Source organism: Lactuca sativa, chromosome 9 (assembly GCF_002870075.4).
Source record: "Lactuca sativa cultivar Salinas chromosome 9, Lsat_Salinas_v11, whole genome shotgun sequence".
In the NCBI taxonomy this organism is placed as follows: domain Eukaryota; kingdom Viridiplantae; phylum Streptophyta; class Magnoliopsida; order Asterales; family Asteraceae; genus Lactuca; species Lactuca sativa.
This window is the reverse complement of record NC_056631.2, coordinates 155,108,124-155,133,639: the sequence shown is the minus strand read 5'-3', so window position 1 is coordinate 155,133,639 and position 25,516 is coordinate 155,108,124. Positions and strand designations below refer to the sequence as shown.

General features: G+C 36.0%; 2 protein-coding genes across 7 annotated transcripts in view; both read right to left on the bottom strand.

The window, feature by feature from the left end:
* LOC111884534 (CST complex subunit STN1) overlaps positions 1-6,026 on the bottom strand; it is a 52,592-nt gene extending 46,566 nt beyond the window's left edge. For 3 of the 6 annotated variants that reach the window (XM_042897896.1, XM_052767567.1, XM_052767566.1), the window contains exon 1: positions 5,506-6,026. In XM_042897896.1, coding sequence (XP_042753830.1) covers positions 5,506-5,866 — 361 coding nt within the window. In that variant the 5' untranslated portion in view covers positions 5,867-6,026. Of the gene's footprint in view, positions 1-4,892 lie in introns of those variants that run through there. The other 3 variants (XM_023880850.3, XM_052767565.1, XM_023880847.3) reach the window with 3 other exon arrangements.
* A 228-nt stretch (positions 6,027-6,254) lies between these two features.
* On the bottom strand, positions 6,255-14,308 carry LOC111884533 (DNA polymerase zeta catalytic subunit). The gene is made up of 21 exons (XM_023880846.3): positions 14,009-14,308; positions 13,492-13,574; positions 13,245-13,302; positions 13,085-13,134; positions 12,896-13,008; positions 12,609-12,651; positions 12,294-12,362; positions 12,037-12,189; positions 11,795-11,951; positions 11,612-11,703; positions 10,601-11,516; positions 10,289-10,513; positions 9,941-10,197; positions 9,728-9,870; positions 8,969-9,542; positions 8,744-8,890; positions 8,381-8,656; positions 8,194-8,301; positions 7,894-8,099; positions 6,854-7,793; positions 6,255-6,554 (listed from the first exon to the last, which is right to left on the bottom strand). Exons 1-21 carry the CDS (start codon positions 14,118-14,120, stop codon positions 6,381-6,383), a joined length of 4,896 nt encoding a protein of 1,631 aa, XP_023736614.1. The 5' UTR covers positions 14,121-14,308; the 3' UTR covers positions 6,255-6,380.
* Positions 14,309-25,516: the final 11,208 nt, after the last annotated feature.

Sequence of the window (25,516 nt, the reverse complement as noted above, 5' to 3'; positions counted from 1 at the left end):
GAAGAGGTTTGACTTACATGGGAATGAAGACTACAGTAAGCTTGTGAAGGTTCGGAAGAAATTGGTTAAAATGCAGCAAGCTAGGGAAGCTGAGAAGGAAGTTTTCGAGAGCAAGTTGATGGAGCTGAAGATGGAAAATGTTATGATGAAGACTTACCTAGGATGTGCTAAGTGTTTGATCTTTGTTTTCTTCATTGCAATCGTTGGGATGTGGTTGAAGTGTGCTTGAATTTTGCTTGATTATATGCTAGTAGTGATGGTTAATGATAGATAATTCCAATGACTATAAGTGCCACAAAAATTCAAGCTCTCATATCTTTCATGAACATAATTCATTTTCTAAAGATCTTAAACAAATCCAAATTGGAAGCTTCGTTGATCAAGAAGGTTTATTTGTTTTTCATCTTCATGTTCGTTTCAAAGTGTCGGAAACTTTTACACTTTGAAGACCATAGAATGCTTATATTTTTCATTTTGAAGGCCTTGACGAGAGGAGAAAGTATGGTGAGAGGTTGGATTTTATTGATTATGATCTTATCAATGATGTTTATGTTTTGTCTTCATTCATTGATCAAAGGGAGAAAAAAGACTTGCATATTACATTTGATAATAAGTTTTGTGCAACTGGAGATGGAGACCTGTAATTCGTGACTCAAAAATAGCAAGAATAATTATTTTTGGATAATGGCAGAATTTTGTACCCTCCAAAAGATTATATGAAGATTTCCAATAAAGATGTGTTCATGGTGGTAGCAATCAATCACGAAAAGAGGCGTTGCATGGAAAATCTTATGCTAATTTTTCATGTTGTCCACAAACAAAAGATATTTTTATTAATTATTCATTCGTTGTTCAAACACCAAGAGATATGGTGTGAATTTTATGGTGAAAGAAAGAAGGATGGTATCCATCTTTTTACAAACCATCTTCCCAAGAGCAAAGAAGAAGAAATTAATCAATATGAAGATCCAAATCACAAGTACTTACGTGGGAGGGAACCCACGATGTTTGGACTCATATTCTTTTCTTGTACCTTAAATAGGAAGCCGTGATAGTTGGGTGTGTTACTCATCAACTTACAAATAAACATTGCATACCAGGCCAAAGATAATCCACGAAACAACCGAGAAATTCATTCAGATCAAGGATCGATTTAAGGTAGCATCTGACCGTCAAAAAAGTTATGTTGATGTAAGGCGTAAGCCTCTAAAATTCTAGGTTGGAAACATATAATGTTAAAAGTATTGCTCTAGAAATGTATGATTCGTTTTGGCAAAAGGGGCAAGCTTAACCCAAGATATGTTGGACCTTCTGAAATCCTTGGCAGAACTGGTCTTGTAGCTTATCGACAAAAACTACCTCAAAGAACTTAGCAAAGTGCACGATGTATTCCATGTGTCGAACCTGAAAAGGTGTTTGTTAGATGACACCAATGTAATACCCCTGACGAGATTCAACTAAGCACTAAACTTCATTTCGTCGAAGAACCTATGGAAATTATGGATCGAGAAGTAAAACGTTTAAAACAAAATCATATCCCAATTGTGAAAGTCCGATGGAACTCTCAGCGAGGACCAGAATTCACCTGGGAGGATCAGATGAAAAAGAAATACCCCCAATTGTTTAGTGATGTCCCATCTACAAGTTGAATTTCGGGACAAAATTCTTTTAACGGATGGAGAATGTAACAATTGACAAAAATATAGACTTTTGTACGATAATCTATATTAATAATGAATAATGAATAATATATTATCTAAAAATTCTGAGAGAATTTGTTACAATTTAGACAATAACAAATAATCAGTTACAAGTTACAACCAAGGCCTGAAATAGTCTATTACAACCAAAACACAATCAAGTATGGGTTGGTTTCTTGGGGTTGATGGGTCGGTTTCTTGTGACGGTTTGTTGGTTTTAAGTATGGTTCGGTTTCTTGGGTGGGTTGGATAGGTTGGTTTCTGAGTAAAATCCAAAACCGAACCCGAGTTTTCAGTTTTTAAAAAATTCAAACCCTAACTTCCGGTTTTGCTTTGGTTTCGGTTTCGTCGGTTTCTCGGCTTTTTTGTTTGGGTTTGCTCACCCCTACTACAAAGATCTTGACAGCACCCCGAGTGTAAATTATTTTGACCCAAACCGTTTGTGTTCATATATAAATATTGAGACTTTGTGCCAACTTTTGTATAACACATATTTCTCATTATAACGACACTTTTATGTCCCAAATGAAAATTGAATACTAGCATAATTTATCTCTCTTCCTCTACTCCAAGTTTTTATGTATGTATTCAGTCATTTTGAAATTTTATAAACTTTTACAAAACATTCGTTTTAGGGTTAGAAGTTTTTAAGACATATTTGGTGATTTTTCATGCAACCACAATATGTAAGGGTATTATTTGAAATAATAATTGCATGCAAAACTTAGGCTTTTCTTAACGTAACTATGCCATCAAATATATATATATATATATATATATATATATATATATATATATATATATATATATATATATATATATATATATATATATAGCAGCTTTAGTTTTTGGGTCGTGGATACTCACTTTCGTCGCGTATCGTGAATAGGTTTGAGATGGTCGTGACGGTTTCGGTTCCAGTTCCTCTAAGGCTTGTGATGGTAGCGTCTTTTAGATACTCTTAACATGTAAAATTATTGATTATTAAGTTAGATAACTCAAATTTTTATTCAAATAACCACTGCTGGTCATTTTTATAATGAAGTATATAAGAAAATTTAAGTCTTTACCTTTGTTTTCCAAATAGGTTGTCAAAAGAGGAACTTAATACAAGCTTTTAAAAGTAAAAGAGATGGATCTTCTTGGGTTCATCTTTACTTGAAAGCATCTTATTATGGGGCTGTTAGATACTTTTGAGCCTTAGTGCAAGAAATAAGCTTTAAGTTTTGAATCGATTTGTCACCGTAGATAATCATGGTCTCTCCGTTAGGTAAAGTTAGTCGTACAGCGTTTTCGAAACACAAAATTTCAGCACGGTGAAAAGACATTCAATCCATACCAATGATAATATTGAAGCTTCCAATTGGCATAGGCATTAAAGTGACCAGGAATGCAACATCGTCTGGAGTTAAGACACGGTTACGTAAGATTTCAATGGTTCTCTCTATCTGACCGTTTGCTACTTCTACTTCATATGCTACATGTAACTTACTAGACTCATGATCTAATAGTTGTTTACCCGGATTGTCGTCGTGTCACAGCGTCGAGTTCCGAATTGATTTAATTCCAGAAGCAGCTCCAGTAGGGAAATCTCCCGACAGATTGGCTCCCTCAGAAATGCAAGAGCTTTCAAGTCAACTACAGGAACTTCTCGACAAGGGTTTTATTAGACCAATTTTCTCACCTTAGGGAGCTTCGGTCTTATTTGTCAAGAAGAAAGATGGGTCATTTAGGATGTGAATCGACTATCGGGAATTGAACAAACTAACAATCAAGAATCGTTATCCACTCCCCAGAATACACGACCTATTTGATAAACTTCAAGGATCCAGCTACTATTCCAAGATAGATCTAAGATCTGAGTATCATCAACTGAAGGTACTGGAAGAAGATTTTCCGAAAACTGCATTTAGAACTCAATACGGCCACTACGAGTTTCTAGTTATGCCCTTCGGATTGACCAATGCTCCAGCGGTATTCATGGACTTCATGAACCGTGTATGCAAGCCATACTTAGATAAGTTCGTAATTGTGTTCATCGACGACATCTTAATCTATTCACGGACCAAGGGGGAACACGGTAAACATCTGAAAGTGATCTTGGAACTAATAAGGAAAAGTTGTACGCAAAATTCTCCAAATGCAAATTTTTTATTAGAGAGGTACACTTCCTATGGCATGTGGTAAGCAACAAAAGGATACACGTGGATCTTATTGTTGATAGAGCATAGACGAGATGATGCTCGGTGGACGGTTGTGTTGTCAGCTTTCAACACCGATGTATTTGATTGGAGTGATATCGCTACCAGATCCGTTTACCTAGCTCGGGTAGACTGTGATGCAGTATAATTGCGTTTGGATTACATTACCTAAGTAATAGTAATTTATAATATAATGTTATTTGGTGATTAATTAATTCCAACATTTTGTGTAGTTTTACATCCCAATTAACATATCGAGTTCTCACTGGTTTTTTTGGTGTTTTAGATATGAAGACATTCAAAATGACTATATATTATAGTCACTGAAAGAGCGGCTATTGTTTAGAGGATGAGGATTGGTTTAAAGGTATGCGAGCTCACATCCGCAAACTGCTAATGGGTATCAACTACTGGGGTGCAATCCCAGTTTAGAGTTTCAACATGACCCTTAAAAAGGCTCCAAACGTACCACAACAGATTGATAGTAGAAGGGATTGTGGGGTGTTTTTGTGTTGGTTCTTGGAGATGTTGATCCCCGAGAAATCGTATTTTATAGAAGATAAAAGCGGCCCATAGGTCATGTCATATCGTAAACGATTGACAGAAACTTTTTGGGGTACGGGGGCAAAATCCATTTGAACATTGTAATATTATTTAAAACAAATTTAAGTTTATGAATTTATTGTTTTTTTTTTTTTTTGTAGATTTTAAGATTTCATGCACTTGATTTTATAAAAAGAAATATTATACAAAATCACCAAACACATATTATACATAAAAGAAATGAATATTCATGGACAATTGTCTAGAATCTTTACTCCAGTATTCCAGAGATCGCAGAGATCGCACTGGAACGACCTATTCTTGACAATATGGTTATTTTACAAGAACAAAAATATTCCGGTTATTTTCTTTGAAGACTTCTTTATATGTGTTAGATTACTCTATTTCCCAATATAATATATATGATTAATACATGCAAGTTGTAACATTAAATAGATTACTCTATTTCCCTATATAATATGATATATATGATTAATACATGCAAGTTGTGACATTAAATATACGGGAAAAATGGATCTAGAACCACTCAGCTACACACTTAGGATAAAACCCTATTTATTTTGATGCAAACAAGTAAACATTCCTGATATATGAAAACAGATAGATGCAAGAAATAGCCATATACTTTCTATTCCTACATTATAATTTTTATTTTATTCTTAAAGCATTCACACTTTGAAAAATCTACCCTTAGTTCAACTTTAAACTCGGTATGTCTAACTTCTTGATAATCCCCATCGATGAAAGGTGGAGGAGGCGAGCCATCAATAACTGTATCCATCAAATTAAGGAGCATTTGGATTGCGTTTCTAAAAGTGAATTACCCTCCTATAATCACACACTCGAGAGTCAAGACAAGGGATTTCTGACTTAGTTAATGGCATAAACTCAATCGTTAGCTTTTCTTGTAATGGGTGGTAGTGAAAGGGGTACAATATCGTAGCATTTTCGAGCCAAACGAACACATTGTAACCAATGGAGAGTCTCAGCATTAGGGTCTCTTTCAACAAAAACATCAGAAACAGTAAGTTGGAGTTTACCTCTGTAAATCGTAACCTTGCCTCGCACTCGAGCTGAAACCCCAATTTGGATTAGGGTTGCGAAATTGCGAGCGGATTCAGCAATTAATCTAACATCCGGTGGGCTACGGCGGGAATGATAGGGGGAGGTGAGTTGGTTGAGCCAAAGAACGCAGGGGATGCACCCTGTGCCATCATCGATGGTGAATCTAAGGAATATGTCGGGTTTGTGCTCTCGGCAAGTAACCACGCCTAGGGTTTCGGCACGAGAAACAAGGAGGGTGCCTCTACGGAAGACGGCGTTGGGTTGTGAAGACGACGGCGTTAGTGATAGGAAATCGAAAGCCAGCAGCTTTACGTAAGTGTTGTGCAGATCTTCCATGCGAAGGGTCGACGATGAAGCCTAACAATCTGTCGTCTGAACTTTTATTTTATGGATAGGATAAGAATTGAGATTCTTGAACTTGTAAATAAGAATAATCAAAGAGCATTTTTTTTATAAATAAGAATTTTGCATTTTTCAGTTGTTCCTTCCGAATAAATTCTCTACGTAAACAATATGTGTCTTAAAAACATCCAAATAACAATATTCACTATAACGGAACCTAACACATAATATATAATTAAAACCATCCGCAATATCACCGTATATGTCTTACATACATGAACTGAAAAAAAAAATTATGTACTCAGAAATTGATATTCCTATTATAATGTTTATATTTTACAATGACAATAAAAAGATTAAAAAAACTAAATAAAAAACAGTATCCCGTCAATGTACATGTTATATACTACTATTTATCCAAATATGCAACATTGTCTGTGAACATATAAACTATTAATTCTAATTATTATTAACACATGTAATATTAAATACAAGGGCAAAAAGAGATCTAGAACCACTCTGTCACACATTTAGGATAAAACCCTAATTCCGTGGCAACACTCGAGACGGACCTCAACTCTTTTTGTAGCTTTCGCCTTTCATAAAAGACCGAGCATGCAAGTGATGTGCATTTCACTCCACTTTCTACAATCCAATCCCCACCTCCACACTCCCGACATATCTAACATAACATCAACCACTTATTAATCACACCGTTCTTTTGGATTATCCCACTGGGTCTAGGTTGTCTGTTATATCATGTCCTGTCCGGTCTTAACTTTATGAATGACACAAAAAGCTGGCATATCTTGTCCCACCTTTTTTGGATGAGACAAAAATTACAATTTTTGTCACATCATGTTTTGTCTTATTCTATTCCACCTTTTTAGGTGGAACAAAGACAAAACAGTCTCTATAATGCAGTTCAAACACAAACACAGTACAAGATCTGTGACAAACGTTGCATTTCCAAATACTTACCGCGGCAAGGTGTTGCATCTCTCTTTCCATCTTGGATGTCCTTCCGGTCACCGCAACCGCAAAAGCACTTTCGTTTCTTACACATTTACCGCATAAAGGCGATACAGATGACGACGCCTGAACCAACTCCCCACACATAACACAATGTTTGGACAAATAATAATAATCAATTCTAGTCCTATGAGAATTCAAACCATTATAATTATACCCCTGGTTTTTCCCACCAAATTCCCTAACCATGCGTGGCATGTCCAAAAACCATTGGTTTAAATCCACGCCTATAAGCCCAAACACACGCTGTAAAGCCGGAATTATCTGTTTGTTGATGTAATACAAGTCGTTTAATCTGAAAGGCGAATCTAGTGATAATAGATCTAACGGGTCGACTACCATGTCGGATAATCGTGCACCGGGTTCACCGTGGACCACCACGTAGGGGATCCGCTCCGCGTAACGTGGCTCGGCTCGAGGGTCGGCTTTTATGGCTTTGGTGGCTACAATGGCGGCTGGAGGAAGGGAGGAAATACGGGAGGAGCTGTAAGTTCCTAATCGGACTTCTTTTGCAAAAATGAAATCTTGGATTGAGATTCTTCCGGATAAAATACGCGACCATTGGCGTACTAAATATGATTTCACTTTACTAATATCTTGATTTTCAAAATAGTTTTTTAAGGAAGACTCCATTGTTTTGGATACAGCTTCACATGTATCTCTGCGAACAGTTTCAATACCTTTAGCATCAAAGAAAGGTTTGACTTGATCAGGCTTCTCATAACTGTATCCAACATATCTCTTTTTAGTAAGAAGAAAGCATGGGTAATACACCTTCTCCATTTTCAATACAACTGGATTAGGGTTCATCTTTGTTACAGCAGATGCAATCTCATTTCCAATTTCAAAAGCTTCACTCACACATCGCCCTGGAACAAGTACAAACATACTGCAAAAAGACACGTATCAAATATCAAATATCAATTATCAAATTACAAATCAACATTAACACAAAAAAAAAAAAAAAAAAAATACAACTTATTTTTTACCTATCGGTGTCGCCATATATGACTTTAGCTTTCCATTTTTCATGTGTGTTGACTAGTGAAATAGCAGCTTCTAGTGTTCTACGCCCACATTGTACAATACTGTCTGCCAGCTCAGCACAAGGCATTCGTCCACTAAAACCAGCTGCTGTATACCCGTATGTCACGTTTGCTATTAGCTTCAATGCAAGCTGTCTTGCATTATAAATCTGAAACCAATCAAAAGATTTCATTATTTCATATCATATTTTGTTCATAACCTTAATTAACTACAAAGAGTAAAGTAAAGTAGTTAGATTTTACCCGATGAAGTACTTTTTCTGAAGGAGAGAGTTTCTTCATTGCTTGTTTAACCATAATTCGTGTTGATAATATCTCATCAAGTAACCTAGGCAATACGCCTTTACGAATCTGAAATAGAAAATTACTTTTATTTCTTTCTATTATAGCATTGTATACAAATTAATCCAAATCTAATATGGTTTTTTACCTTTGAAGGGACATACATTACACCATTTGGAGTAAGAAGAATTTCATGCATTAATCCACGAAGAACATTTGGGTCTGGTGTATATGAAGTAACACCAAGTGTATTTGGCTTTGAAGGTGTAACTTTACCAAGGCATGTACAGAAGCAGAGATTATAAGCAATCACCATTGATGGATACAGAGACTGAAAATCTAGAACAATAACTGGATCTGAATAGAATCCAGATTCTGGCTCCATAACAAGTGGCAAGCATTCCATTGCAGGTTGATTTGCAACCTAGATGACAACAAATTACCTTAGTAATTAACTAATTATCAATTGATACTGATAAATTAAGATTTAAGATTAAAGATAAAAGTAAACCTGTTGGCTTCCAGGAGAAATTGCAAGATAATTTTGTGTATGTGCTAATCTAAGTAACATAGATTCAACACGATATTGAGAACCTCTTGAAAGAACAGAAAAGAAATCAATGCCAAATACACGTGCAAGCTCTGATGTTCTGTTTATCTGTATAGGAAAAAAAGATGTATGAACTTTATCTTATTTGAAAAACAGAATCTAGATTCCAAAAATAAGAGAACATACCATATCGAGTTGATTCATGACTTGAAAGTTCAATTTTGCCCTTTCCAAAACATATTCTATACATCTGTATCTTGCTTTTCCAGGACCACTAGAAAACCACTTTGTCAATGTCTTGAAATAAATAAATGGAATTTTTCTTCTAAGAACTGCTTCTGCCACTGCTTCAGCTGTGTATATGTTAAGCTTAACTTCACTGCGGACTAGCCGCCAAAGATTAAGGACGATTCTACCCCCGACATGGACCCCACTTGCATGAGTTCGCCCCCATTCATCCTCAATAACTGCATCATTTGAAGGGTCAATGTCGGAATTTATTGCTTCAGGAGGCAAATCAGTCATCGTTGATTTAACTGGATTTGAAATGGGATGAGATGGTGTGCGAGATATTTTATTAAGTAATCCAATTCCAAGATATGCAGCTCTTTCAGCTAAGAACCCTAATGAACCACCTTGAATCTCCCACCCTATTAGTATATCTGGATCATGATTATTTATGATTTCCATGAAATTGTTGAATAATTGCTTCTCTTGGGTGGAAACCAACAGCTTGCAACCAGTTATAGCATCTAGATTTCTGTAAAGTACAGTAATTCCAGTTCAGAATTTATAATTATTCTGGCAAAATGGATTTCAATTCTTATGAAGTGAAAAAACAAGTTTATGTTAAACAAACGTTGATCATTGATTCTTTTTCTTTTTACTGATAATGGAATTAATTCTAAGCAAATTGGAATCTACAAAAAGTTAAAAACGATGCACCTTGAAACAGATGTGGTTTCACTTCGTAAGAGAACATAACTATTGATTAAGGATTCATCATCTTCTTGAATAACAATTACTATGAAATTCACAGCATCAAATCTAGGATCAGGTCTCAAGTCTCCCCTAGATTCAGCTTGAACCTGTAAATAAGTCTTACATAAGTCTCACATATCAACAACAATAGTAATATGAAAGAGAAATCAAGAGAACCTCAATGCTAAACATAGTCAACTGTTGTCCTGCACCAATACTTGCAGGATCCCTAAAGCCTGATTGACTTAGAGGAGTCAGGTTTTTCCCTTCTGGACCTGATATCTGAGAGATATCTTGTGATTGTGAAGTATTTTTCCCATGATCCAAATTAGTTTTGTTGTCATTACAAAACTCTTGTGAATCCACTAAAAAGACTTTACCCTTTGGTGATGAAGATTCTTCTGTTAATGCATTTGTATTCTCTCTAACAACATCTAACATGAAAGAGACAAAATAAGTACATTTTCTGAACAATTTGTAAAATTTCATCAAAAGTTCGGTGTAGGTGTAGAGGTGTAACAATACCTTGATGAAGCAACCATGTATTAACATCATCTACTGATGGAGGTGAAAAGACAGGTGTCAACATGTAGAAAGAGGAACCATTGTTATGATAGTGAGTAGGAGCACCTATGACTTGTTCTTGATTAGGAATGGAGTCATCTATTTTAGGCTCAGTATGTGTAGCTTCTTGAGAGTTCCCATCAATGGAAGGTGGAGGAGGTGAGTCATCAATGTCTGTATCCTCAACTACAACATAAATTGCAAGAAATGAGGAAACTGGTAGAGAAAGATATATTAGAAAACTTAAGATTAAGATATATGGGAAGGCTTTACCACATTCTTGAGAAGCAGAAGCTTCAAAATTCATGTCCTTCACATGAACAGCTTGTGAATCATCATCAGAACAACACCTTGAGTTGGAACTAGTAGGAGGATTTGGACCAGTGTCTTGCTGATCACTCCTTTCTTCAGGGGCAAAAATGGAATTGTTATCTGGTGTAATATGAGAAATTTCAACTTTTGAAGTTTCACCCCGATGACAACGTTTTCTCCTCATCAAATCCCTCACTGAGCATCCAACAATTGTACTTCCTGACTTTGATAAACCTTTTTCTGAATCTGGACAAGTTTCTGTACCAAATTCACTATCATTCGTGTTCTTAGGCAAAGAAAAAGGCAAAGTGCTCCATAAGGATCGTTTTCTTCTATCTTTCCTTCTGAAGCTCGAACAAGAATCGATTTTTACTCGTTCTTTTATGGGGTTTTTCTCTATCTTAGAAATATTATCCACTTGAGGAATCTCTTTCTTTGTTGGTGATTGAGGAGAAGATTCTTGAACTTCTTGAACAGAATCAAGAATATCTTGACACTCTTGTTGGGATGCATTTGTGAATTCCATATCAGCTTTTTCAATAACCTCATTGATTGTTGTTGAAGGCATTAATGGGCTTAAGATGATCTCTCGTCTAAGTTCATCATCAGAGTTTATATCTTCTGCAGCTTGAGAAGATGCTAGCCAATCTAGAAGCCTCAAAGCCTCTGCATCTGCAACTGGAGATCTTATACACTGTGAATTCATTCTTTCAGTCTCAACTGGTGTACAAGGTAAAGAATCTTCCACTTCACACAATTCCAATAGCTTGTTTTCAAGCTCAACTTTATTTGACAGAATATTTAAAACATCATGTGGGCTTGGTTTTCCAGGGTCAGATGATATGGTTTCCATATGCATTCCAGTCCTCTCAAATTCCTAAAACAATGAAGAAGAAAGTCAAAATTTAAAAACTTATGGTTTAGTGGAAATAAGAGAGAGGATGCCAATAAGATTGAAGAACAGAAGAAGACCTCCCAAATTGGTATGAGTGACTGAACCATTCTAACATCTGAAAGGGTTTGTGAAAGTGATGAGTACAATTTACTTTTCTGGTTAAGGATATCTGTCAAGTGTCAAATATCAAATAAACATAAACTCAGTCACTACCCTGTATCCATAAAAACATTGTGAAAGACTCCAAAACACAAACTAACCATCAATTCCAGCATCTCCTTCAAGTTCACAGACACTCTGACGTTTAACAAGATCATTCTCAAGGTCTTGAGTAGAAGAATGCCAAATCCAAGAGTCAGGAATAGTGGATGAAAGCCAGATTGGTGATTCTAAACTAACATCACTACTTAAACCTGCCTGACATGTCCACACATAAGTATAGACAAATACCATCTTGTTCATGTCCAAAAACCATTAATTTATGCACCTTGATAACTATTACCTGAGAAGTAGAAGCCATAGAGGAGTTATCTACATGTTGTTTATGTTGTGGATAATAAGTCGCCTTCCTTTTAGTGAAAACATGTGGCACTGGATGACGGAATTTCATCTTTGATAAATGTAGGTGTCCCATTCCTTGCAAGTTGTAATCAATCTTGAACATGTGAATTAAGAAAAAGGTAAACAAACATTAGTTGAGGTTATATTTTTATACAACAAACAAGAAAATTAATGATTTAATAGCAAAAGTGTGTTTACCAAGAACTGGAGAAGAAATGGAATATGTGATTCAATGGGCTGCAAACTCTTTTCAAGAACTGAACCCCCCTGAGAAATAGGATGCCATTAGTGGATTGATTAACAATTTAACATAAAGTTAATTCAATGTTTATCTTTTTCTAAAAATGATATTATAAGACTTGATGCTCCATACTATGAAACTAGTATAGTGGGATATGGAAATAGGATGCCATTAGTGGATTGATTAACAATTTAACATAAAGTTAATTCAATGTTGACACAAGGTTCATGTGAAGAACAAATGTAAAACATAAAGAAGTTTCAAATATTTACCAAAAGAAGATTTGCTGCTCGAGAGACATCCTGTGGATGATATCTTTAACCTCTGTCAAGGAGCTAATAGCATAACTAAAAGTAGTATAAATATAAACACTTCAGAAAATGGATGGAGATGGAGATGATTAAAATATTCAGATTTTGAAAAAGGGGCAAACTGGTAAAGACAGATGTTTAGTTATTTACAAAGAGAGTGATGATATCCCAGTGTAGAACATATAAACACCACATGAAACAAATCATATACATGTGAATTTAACAACAGGTTAAAGCATTTTGGATACAGGTAAAGCTTAGCATATAGTTGCTCTGATGCATCATAACCATATAACCTTCTTGCACGAACAAGACTACAATCATGCACATGTTGACGTTTTGATCCAGCACTAGCTTTAAGCTGTAACAGTTGAAGAATCATACCTATAGTTAACATGAGATCCTGCAAATACACATTTTTCAAGAAAAAAAATTACCTTCAGTGCCCTCTCAAGAGCAAGAGATACAATTCGTGCACATGCATCACCTGATCAATATTAGCCAACAATGAACAAAAAGATGATTATATATAACTCTTTTATTAGTAATTGAGAAAGAATTTGATGAAATCAATGCCATTAAGAATATGTGCAATACCTTCTTGGTCTGGTTGATGAACTATATCCGAACAAGGAACATATAGATATGGTAAAGCCTGCATCATAATCAAGATACTTCATACTCATCATACTCAATAGCTATTTGACAAATAGCAATCAAATAATAACAGCACTATGTAATAAAAAAATGTGACTTGATTCAACATTGTCAACCATAAGTAACTACAAAGTTGCATTTTCTCATAAACTCCCAGGTTTTTAGAGGACTTATATGAGAAACTTACTCGATGAATATGCAAACAAGTCTTCTGACCAGATGGAGTTGACCCATATACTCTAATCACAGGAACCTCATTCACCTTCCCACCTGTACATTGAGAAATATAAGTAACAGAAACAGATATACATTTGCAAAAGAACTTTCTTTGCAAAGCAGAGATAGACCCTCACTTTTTTATATAGTACAATTGGTGTGCTTTTATGGTGTAAACAAGCCATTTCAATTCTCAGTATCTTCGGCTTTAATGCTTGAACATTCATTTGGAAGTTATTTAAAATTAAGGCTTTGTGTGTTGTGTTGGGAGTAATTTATGTGGTACAAATGCAAAGTGCATGCATCTCTTTAGAGGAATTGAAAAACTTCAAAACTTTGTGTTGATGAATCGATTAAGTACAAATAGCCGCATCACATTTCCAAAACGATAGCGCATAGTACCATGGTAAATGGAGACACTTGTAAGAGTGTAGAAAAGTTATGACTCGAGATGAGATAAATAAAATATAGTTCATGAGCATAGATACCTTGAAAGCTACTGTAACAGAGATCAAGGCCTGGAATTGGAGGAGACATGTAGTAATCAATTGACACTATCCGAACGCTGAAAATCTTCAAATCCGGCTGGGAGTCTGCCATTGATTTCTCTGAACTTCGTGAAAATTGGGGCAATTATATACAACACGATCCTCTCTGTTGTTCAGTCCATCCAATTGAGAATACAATAAAGATTAGGGTTTGAGCATAGAATTGGGGATTTGACCGAGAAAACCGATAAGGGTTTATTTGGCGGGTGTAATTTAAAACCTCCTGTGGAGAATGCACGAGCCATGGTACCCTATACGCTCCTGTAGACTAAACAATTAATAATAGAAAAATAAATAAATAAATAAATAAAATTAACAATAGAGGTATGTATGTCGGAGTCTTAAATATTACTAAATGAGAAACCTTATGACATCATCTTAAATAATCTGGACCATTGATTGCATTTCAATCTTATTTTTTTACCCTTAGATCAAATTGCTGACATCATCTTCTTTATATGGAATGTATTTAATTCCAATAAATATTTTCCAATCATCAATCAATAACTTACATTCATTAAAATGGAATGTATTTAATTCCAATAAAAGTTTTTCATATTTTACATCTTGAATTTTCAGTTATGAAGATTTTAATATGGTCAATTTTAAAAACATATTACTAACAAATCATTTCAATCAAGCCTTAATATCAATCATTAATATAAATCCGTTTATATTAGTTAACCATTAATATAAATCTTTTTATATTAGGAAATCATTAATACCGAAAAATCATATTCAAATTATCACATACATATACGATTCATCATTGAATCTGCGACTCACATTTATTTTCAATCGTTTCTTTTCTTCAAACTTTCTCCTACAACATCGTTAATATTGCTTATAACTTCCATCATCATTCTCTGCTATAAACATTCACTCTTGTGCGCTAGAAGGTCAGTACCTTCTTTCGCTTTTTAGATTTTTTTCGATTATTTTTTGTTCCCATATCAAATGTATGTATTCATATATTTCGATTTTCTTTGTCATAAATTACATGAAATCAGTTAACTACTTTTCTGAAACTTTTCAAATAAACATGAAAAGATATTAGGTACCTTTAACAAAACAAAAATTAACTATATTGGGAACTAACATTAATTACGAAAATATTACTTTTATATATTAGAGATAATTATGATTTTTTTTTAGTTTTTATGTCATAAGAATCCGGTTAATTTTGGCATGATTGTAAAATATCATTGAAATCATTATGTTTTTGTATATCATATCAACCCACTTTTCTTATCTTTATATAATAACAATAAAATTTATTAATTTACACAACAAATATAAATATTTCAAATTTTGTAATATTATTATACCTTACAAAATGCAACTCCCTCCAAAATAAATTTTCGCCAGTAATTTCATCCATAATTTCAACAAATTTAAATTTGTATTTTCTTTATATAAATTTTTTTAATGATCCTGATTTTTTTTCTCCAAAAGTATATCAAACATTTACGTCTTACATAATGCTGCCCTATTATAATTGTTATTTTCCAAAAATATATCCGTTTAATGAGGAATTTGATATAATAAAGGAAGTGAATGTTAATTAAAATGAGATATATATTCCATAATTATTACATGAGTTTATTAAAAAAAATTAATATCAAGGTGTAAACATTAAGCATTTTTAAAGTGAAATTTTAAAATACATACAAACGATGATGTTGTACAATGAAATATAAAATTGAATAGACTGAAAAAAAAACACTATTAAAGCAGTCAATCTTGAAAATAACATAGTTATGAAAAATTATAAAGTAAGATAAAAATTATAAGATATTAGGAGATTTGTAAAAAGTACATTTAGTAAAAGAGTTATTGTTATTAGAAAAATAAGACTGTTAAGATTAGTGAAAATACAATATATAAACTAAATTATCACAATAGTAATGAAATGTCATTATTTGATATTTCATATAATTAAAAGATATATCAAATTACATTGATGATATACTAAAATTATTCAAAGTTGCGCCACAACTAATACAAAGTTATTGCGAACACCAAATAAATAAGAACAAACATAAAAGCTAGCATTTATATTCATAATCAGTTTAAAATAAATCAATCATAATTTAGAAAAGAATCTCCATTGATGTTGTATCTTATCCCATGAACTCGATCTTAAAGCTATGTAAACTAAAAAATCACAGCACGTGTGATTCCACTCGTTTGTAGACTTGTCTAGAATCCATGATACGATAAATCATTTGATTGAAAATGTAAATGTAGTCATGAAATGCACATGCTTAGTCAAGAAACCCTTAATAAATATTCAAGTGCATTACAAAGTTGTACATGTATGAATAATGTTCTTCCGTGGGTTATGTTTTGAAGAGAAGCATTAATGAATCTCATAAAGTCATTAATATCAGCAGGAGATGACGTGAGATTTGCAGTAAATGAGTAAAGAGAAAATGAATCAAGAGGGTAACCAACTATTGTATTTGTTCTCATTTGGTCCCTTTTCCTTTTTTGTACTCACTATACCATCGAATTTGTTGTTTGTGTTCACTATAACCCTTTGATCGGCTATCACAGGTCAAAGTCAGTCAAAAGGGTTATGGTGAACACAAACAACAAGTATGATGGTATATTGAGTACAAAAAAGGAAAGGGGTCAACTGAGAATAAACGCAACAGTTAGTTACCCTCAATAGTCATTTTCCCATAAGCAAAGCACATGTGGGGTTTTGAGATTTCTTATCACAAAATATATTTATAAAATGTTATTTCACCTATCTATAAGGGCGAATCACATAAACAGTTTTTTTCACCAAGGGTTTATGCTGAGGGAAGTGGTGTTGAGAACACCAGGGACGGGCAACTTACCGAGAATTTTTTTTTTATCATGTATTGAATATTACTACTATTTCATACTTTTCCCTTTATCCAACTACAAAATGCCTTGTTAAACTAAACACTGACCGCATTATATGGTGATAATACATAGTTTTCCGATTAAAATAATTATATATTTTAAAAAAGAGGAAAAAAACTTGCTCTGGTTTTTTTTAGAAAGATAACTAAGCAAATTGAAATTTTCAAATTTTTTGAGACCCTCCAAATCCTAGTAAAAATACAAGTTTAAAATCTTTCAAAAAAAACGAAACCCCTTTCAAAGGGCTACTGTCAGTCGTGTGTCGATGAGCTTTCCCACAAATCAAATCTCCACTCTCACACTCTCTTCCCGTCTTTTGCCTATTGTCCTTTATTGACTTGTTGAGTGCTCAAATCGTTTTCAAGGCTTTGTGCCTCTGTTTATCAACCACATACGATAGTCGGTCGTATGTTGCCAGTCGTCGTCGCCTCTGCAGCCCTACCCCTCGATAGTGGTACATGAGTATATGCTCTGCTTCTCACTCGATCGTATGTATATATCTAACCCATATTTTATTTTCTTAAGTTTTTTATGCACAATTAAAATTCGGGGTAAAGATGCAGTAAGTAAAACCAGAAGAATAAAAGTAATTGAATCTGACAAAAAATAAATGTACTTGAAATTTGAACCACCTCTTTCTTGTCTATGAGCTTTGTCTGTTAATGATTCGTTTATATATTAATAAACTTTATATATATATATATATATATATATATATATATATATCGGAATTTTAAATTTCTCTTGTTTTATAAACATAGAAAAATTACAATTTTTTCACTTGAAATAATTTTTTTGTTCATGATCATTACAGGAAAAAATCAATTTACTAAGAATATATATATATATATATATATATATATATATATATACACACACACACACACACACAAAAAGAGAGAGAGAGAGAGAGAGAGAGAGAAAGAGGTCCACTATTCAGCCATGAGAACTAGTTTTACAATTGTAGTATAGTATGCCATTGTTGATTTTTTTTGTAACATCATGTTTCTAGAAATTCTCATTTCGAGATTCTGGATAATAAATGGATCAAGTAAAGGGTTTGGGGGTTCAAGAAAATAGGGTTTAGACCCTATTGGATGTTGATAATATTGGTTGTTTGATCCAAGCCATTGGTTTGTGTTTTGGAGTCAAAAGGTAAAATGGAAAAAGTGATGTTTCAGACCTGTTTCATGAATTAAGGATTTTATTTCAGTATGTTTTAAGTCAAAAGTAATTATATAGAATTATGAGGCTCTTCAATACCTTTCCGTGCATATAAAGAACATCGAAAACGGAGTTGAAACGAATAAGTTATGGTTGTTTGAAGTTGAAGTGGAAATTAAGGATTTTGTGATGTGTATTAAGCAAAACAACATTCATATGGTGTTCATGCAAACCTTAATGCTTGGATCTATGTTTTTCTAATTGTTCATGCATAATTGTCCAAGACTTGCATAAACCCTAATCTAGCATATCATAAAAATCGAAATCATAAATAATAAACTAGTTAGAAAGTTTCCTTGATTGTTTCTTGAAGAACTTGAGCCTTTGAGAACCTTAGCACCTCAAATGTTGTGCCTCTAATAGATCACAAACACCAAAACAATTGGAGAAGGCAAGAGGGAGAGAAGGGAAGGCTAAAAATCAGCTCCTAGAACTCTTAGGGCTATGTGTAGCCGATTTTGGTAGCCAAGGGTCCCTTTATATAGGTGAGGAGTTAGGATTTCAGTCAAACACTTATCCGGTTTCTTAGGCTCTAAGCAGCCCATAAGAATGTTCTAGAAACCCTACCTTGGACGAATTCTTAAGGCCTTATCCCCAAGAATTCGTCCACACTATCTCTAGGGATTCCTTACCTACTTTGCAACTATCCAATAATTGCAATATCAGTCCCCTATATTTTAATTAATATCTTTTGATCACAAAATTAATTCCTAATTAATTCTTGACCAATATTAATTAAACAAATATGATTTATCCTTTAATATATTATTCATATAATATATTAATAAACCGTAATAACCTCTTTCTCTATTATTCATCCAATCAAGTTGCTTTGGTGAAGGCAACCCAAAATGACTATGCTACAACCGGGCCAATTACATACCAAATATAGTTATGGACTTAGACACTAATCTAACAATTTCTCACTTGGATAAATCTAATAACTATAAATGCAAGTACGACTTCAAGATCCAATTAGCAATCATAACTCTCAAAAGCCGTTGTCGAACTCTGACACGTCCTTTAGATAAGGGATCATATAGTCCTCCGTTCTCAATATATTGTATGGAAAATCACATGGAACATAGTCATATTTATTGTCCAGCCATTTGTTTCTCAATCTCTGATTTGTATGACATAGAACTTAATTGAACGCATCGACTCAGTCCTGATCGGGGCCAACACATAAGTCAAACCAAATCATCGAGGGGTCTAAGATATCGCTTTTACCCTCACAGGATAAAAGGAACAAATAAACTTCAACTTATATGCATTTACTATTTACTCATCAAATCATACACAACAATGTGTTTTATAACATCAAGTTACTAATGTGTTTATGCATTATCAATGCACAACCAACTCGCACACAATAAACCATATATCTAGGTTTAAAGATTATATGATATTATCGTCTCATAATCACTCGTGATTAATTCCATGAAGTGATTCAAGTGAGTGCGGGTTTAATCCAATACTCAAATCATATTTCTAGAGCACTCATGAACGTTGCAACAAACCTTTGCTATGTCTAAACACTTAGACAATCTACAAACCAATTCATGACAATCTTCTTTCATACATACTTCCAAAGTATGAGTGATTGTGAATAGTTTAAATAATCTTACTATTTAGGAAGTCAAAACATGCAAAATGAAACAATAGTAAATAATTGACATAAAATAGTAACATTACTCATAAATAATACTCTTTTATTTAATCATCAAAATGTCAATTACAATTTATCTATTACAAGTTTCTATGGCTATCTAATTACTAAAACTAATATCGTCCTTCAGCCTAATGCTCCTAGCGTGTTGCACGTGCTTAACCCTACTTAATCCCTTTGTAAGGGGATCAGCTGGGTTATCCTCTGACGATACCCTCTTAACCACGAGGAGTCCCTCTTCTACCCGATGTCTAATGAAATGATATTTCCTGTTGATATGCCTGGATCTGCCATGATCCCTCGGTTCCTTGGTTAAGGCAACCGCACCTTCGTTATCGCAGAAAATCTCCATAGGCTCCTTTATGGCTGGCACAACTCCGAGGTCTCTGATGAAGTTCTTCAACCATATTGCCTCCTTTGACGCTTCGCTCGTTGCTATGTACTCTGATTCGCACATTGAATTTGCTACAGTCTCCTGCTTGGAACTTTTCCAAGTCATTTCTCCCCCATTGAGGGTAAAGACCCAGCCCGACTACGAGAAGAAATTATCCCGGTCAGTCTGAAAACTAGCATCACTATACCCTCGCACTTTCAAGTCATCACTCCCACCGAGGATAAGAAACCATTCCTTAGTCCTACGAAGGTACTTAAGAATATTTTTGACTGCGGTCCAATGTGCTCTACCAGGGTTCCCTTGATATCTGCTCACCATGCTCAAGGCGAAGGCCACATCAGGGCGAGTACAAGTCATAACATACATTATCGTGCCAACTGCGGAAGCATAAAGTACTCAAATCATCTCTACTATCTCAGCTTCGGTACTCGGACTTTGAGTCTTACTCAATTTGGTATTGCTTTGGATTGGTAACTCCCCTTTCTTGGAATTATCCATACTAAAACACTTTAGTACTTTATCTAAGTAAGTACTTTGACTAAGTCCTATTAGTCTTTTACTCCTGTTTCTCACTATCCTTATCCCAAGAATATAGACAGCTTCTCCGAGGTCGTTCATTGCGAAGCACTACCCAAGCCAGGACTTAACTTCCTGTAGAGTTGGGACGTCGTTTCCTATGAGTAGTATGTCATTGACATACAAAACGAGAAAGCTAACTATACTCATACTGGCTTTGACATACATACATGACTCATCCTCGCTTCTTAAGAAACCAAACTCTTTGACTTTCTCATCGAAACAAAGATTCTATCTGTGAGATGCTTGTTTCAATCCATAAATGGATTTCTCAAGCTTACACACTCTATTAGGGTGTTTTGCATCGACAAAACCCTCTAGCTGACTCATGTAAACATCTTCAACCAACTTTCCATTAAGGAAAGCGGTTTTGACATCCATCTGCCACATTTCATAATCATGAAATGTAGCTATGGCTAGCATAACCCTTATAGAATTTATCTTCGCTACTTGTGAGAAGGTCTCATCATAGTCAACTCCGGGAGTTTGAATAAAGCCCTTCGCAACCAATCGTGCCTTATAAGTGTGTACTTTCCCATCCATTTCGGGCTTCTTCTTGAAGATCCATTTGCACCTGACCGTCTTACGAACGGGTAAATTGTCAACCAAGTTCCAAACTTGATTGTCATACATGGACTGAATCTCATTGTCCATAGCCTTTTTCCACTTCGTAGACTCGGGGCCTGCCATGGCTTCCTTGTAGTTGTTAGGTTCATCCAAATTTACTAGTGTACTATCACTAATAAACATATCACCCTCACTTGTTATATGAAAACCATACAACAAGGGTGAAACACTAACTCTACTGGAACGTCTAAGAGGTAGGGACTCGCCAATTGGTTCAATCGGAGTTTCCTCCTCGAGTTGAGCGCCAATATTAGAGGTTTCTTCATCGCTTGATTCTTGAAGCTCTTCAATATCAATTTGCCTCCCACTGTCCTCTTGGCTTATGAGTTCTCGCTCTCGGAAAACCCCTCTCCTCGCAATGAAGACAACATTGTCACTCGGTCTATAGAAGAGATATCCAAAGGACTTTTGCAGGTAGCCGATGAAAATATACCACTCACTACGAGGTTCAAGCTTGTCGTGAGTCTCTCATCTTACGAAAGCCTCGCAACCCCAAACCTTGATATGTACCAACGATGGAGCTTTCCATGTCCACATTTCGTGAGGTTTTTTGGCAACCTTCTTAGTTGGGACTAGATTAAGGATATGTGTGGCAATCTCTAAGGCATACCCCCAAAATAAGATAGGTAACGAAGCATGACTCATCATGGAACAAACCATATCCAATAAGGTTCGATTGCGCCTCTCAGCCACACCATTCAACTGTGGTGTCCTAGGTGGCGTCAATTGCGAAACAATTTTGCATTCCTTGAGGTAATCGTGGAATTCAAGACCAAGGTACTCACCACCTCGATCGAATCGGAGCATCTTAATTTTCCTGACCAACTGATTCTCCACTTCTTGTTTAAACTCTTTGAACTTTTCAAAGGTTTTTGACTTGTACTTGATTACGTAGACGCATCCATATCTACTATAATCATCGGTAAAAGTCACATAGAAGCGGCTTGCATCCCTAGTGGTGGATCTAAAGGGCCTACACACATCGGTGTGTATGAGATCCAATAAATCTTCACCCCTTTCACAAGTACCAGTGAAGGGTAACTTGGTCATCTTTCCAAGTAAACAAGACTCGTACACGTCATCGTCCCTAAGTTTGAATGACTCCAACACTCCGTCCTTTTGGAGTTGGGCTATGCGTTTCTTGTTAACATGTCCAAGACGACAATGCCACAATCATGCTTTGTCCAAACTATTGGAAAAATCGATATGCAACACATCATTTCCTAAGTTATCTACAACCATCACAATTTCATATATTCCATTACAAGGTAATTGTAACATCCCAAAAGTCAGGTAAAGTTATTTAACCCTTCTCCTTTCCCTAATTTGTCAAGTTAAGTCCTTTAAGTATGTGTTAGGCTTGCGAGTACGTTTGGCGTACTGAGGAGTACGCAACGCGTACTCGCGCGCTTATTTTCGACGCGGACTCGCCTGGATACGCTGGGCGTATCCAGGTTACGCTGGGCGTAATGTGTCTAGATGTAAACCCTAATTTGGGGCTTGAGCACTATAAAAGGAATGCTATGGCTGCGACCTCAACCTCCATTCCAGAGAGAAAAACCCTAATAGAGAGTCCCCTTTCGTTTTTAGCAAGTGTGTTTGTGTTCTAAGCTTCTAAGTGTCATTTCAAGGTGGTGGGAGGAAAGAAGAGGTCATTTGGGAGGCTAGAGGCTTGTGGGAAAGAGTAGATCTGAGCTTTTCAGAGGTTGGAGGTTCTTCCTGAGGTAAAAAGCTCAAACCTTGCCTTGTTATTTGTGTTATGTGCTTCTTGGACCAATTTCTAGGGTTTTTGGTCCCAAGATGGAGACTTTATGAGCAAATGGCCTCCATTGGCCTAGATCTATCATATTTCTGGTCTATAAGTGTTGTATGTTCATAAAAATACAAACTTGGACGTAAAGATGGAGCCATGCATGAGATCTAGACCTTTGGAGGGAAAAAGGAAAGAGGTTTGAGGGTGTAGGGACCTTTACAGCCATGCAAAGACTTAAAGGTTCCGACTTTATGGAATAAGAGGTTGTAAGAGAGTCAGATCTGGAAGTTGAAGGAGTGTCTTCACCGTTTAAGACCAAAATCTAAGAAATGGCTGAACTGGGACTTACGCTGGGCGTAACTCTCAGTACGCGCAGCGTAAGGGGTTGAAGCCCCGATTGTGGTTCGCTGGCGTACGCCCCGCGTACAGAGAAGGTACGCGCCGCATACTGCCTTCTGTTGACTTTTAGGGTTTTGGTTAACCTTTGGACTTTTGGGTCAGGGAGGGGTAAAATGGTCTTTTACCGTTCTGTGGAAATTATAGAGTGGATTTAATCTAGCCTTTGAGAGCCAATATTTATTTGAGAGTATTGTTATATGTTTAGGCGGGGGATAGACCGGTGCGATCAAGTACGAGACTATCCGAGATACCGAGGTGAGTCTTCTCACTATACTTTACCTGGAAGGGTACCTATGTGTGACCGGAAGGTCTTGTATGCTATGAGATGTATGTGTTATATGCTATGTGATATGTATGTGCTATGTATGTTATGTATGGTATGGACCGGAAGGTCAAGATGATATGGACCGGAAGATCAAGAGGTTATGGATCGGAAGGTCGATACGGGTAGGATCGGAAGGTCTACCGGAGTTCGGGACGGAAGTCCCCTGAGACACTCAGATCAGAAGATCCCATATAGTTATGGCCTGGAAAGGCGTATGTGTGGTATGTGGTATTTTGGGGAACTCGCTAAGCGTTTATGCTTATAGTGTTGTGTGATGTGTTTTAGGTACAGTGACGATCGCGGGAAGGCGCCGGTATGATCAGTACACACACGAGGAGTTTTACATGTTATGATCTTGGGATGTAATGTTAAGGGTTGTTATGTGATACATTGACATTTTTATAACTATTATGAATGAAAGTATGTTTTTAAAAAGTGAAAATTTGTTTTCGAAAATTTATGTTGTTACAAGTTGGTATCAGGGCCTTGGTTTGAGGGATTTGGGTGCATCTTAGGATGAATCTGAACTCAAACTGAGGATTTGAGAAAGTTTTTGTAAAATAAACAATTTTTCTAAAAGAGTAAAAGGTTTTGAGGAAGACAGAACGGAGCAGTGTGTGTACGATCAGCCAGCGCCCGAACGATGGTTTCCCAAAATACCCTAACACTGTGTGTTATGAGATATGTTATGATATGATATGCATGCTAGAGTTGGCTAGGTATTCATATTAGGACTAGAGTGGCCTGATTTTGTGATGCCTTAGCCTAGGAAGGATTTTGCTGCTATGTGATGCTTGAGAGCGAGTAGGTAGCAGTGAGGGGCTGATAAGAGGTCTACCGAAGGGTAGCCTATGCCAGTGAGATATAGAGTACTTGTGATCTGGGATCCAAGGAGGAGGACTTCAGGTGAATACTGATGCGGTGTAGATGGTAGTATAAGGGCCCGTACTACTTAAGACACCAGAGCAGTGCGCACTCTAAGTAAGAATCCTTTGGGTACTAAGGAACAAGTAGGGTTGAGTTATCGAGTGTGAGCATGCTCGAACGAGTCTTTGATATTATTATGTTATATCTCAGAGACATCATGGTTGGGACACGCCACAGACCTGAGGCGAGCGGTGTGAGTGACGAGGATCTTCGTCAGATGATCCACGATGAGGTGGCGGCGGCGATCAGGATCGAGATTCCGGAGATGTTTGGGTCTATCAAGACCACACTGATTGAGACTTTTGATGAGCAGTACGTCGCGGTGACTGAGGCTGCTGCTGCTGTAGCTACCGCAGCTGTGGCTGCTGCCAGGCCTCAGGGAGGTGACTCGTTGTTGTTTCGGGAGTTCAGCAACACGAAGCCACCCGAGTTTGATGGGACGCATGATCCGATCGCTACAACAAGATGGATTGCTGATATTGAGGGATGCTTCTATACGTGTTCATGTCTGGAGCATATGATGGTTCAGTTCGCGTTGAACCAGCTTCGCGCGGGAGCGAAGGACTGGTGGAAGTTCGTGACGGTAAGCTTCACAGTTGCAGAGATTTCAGAGGTGACCTGGGAGAGGTTCACCACCATGTTCAAAGATGAGTAAG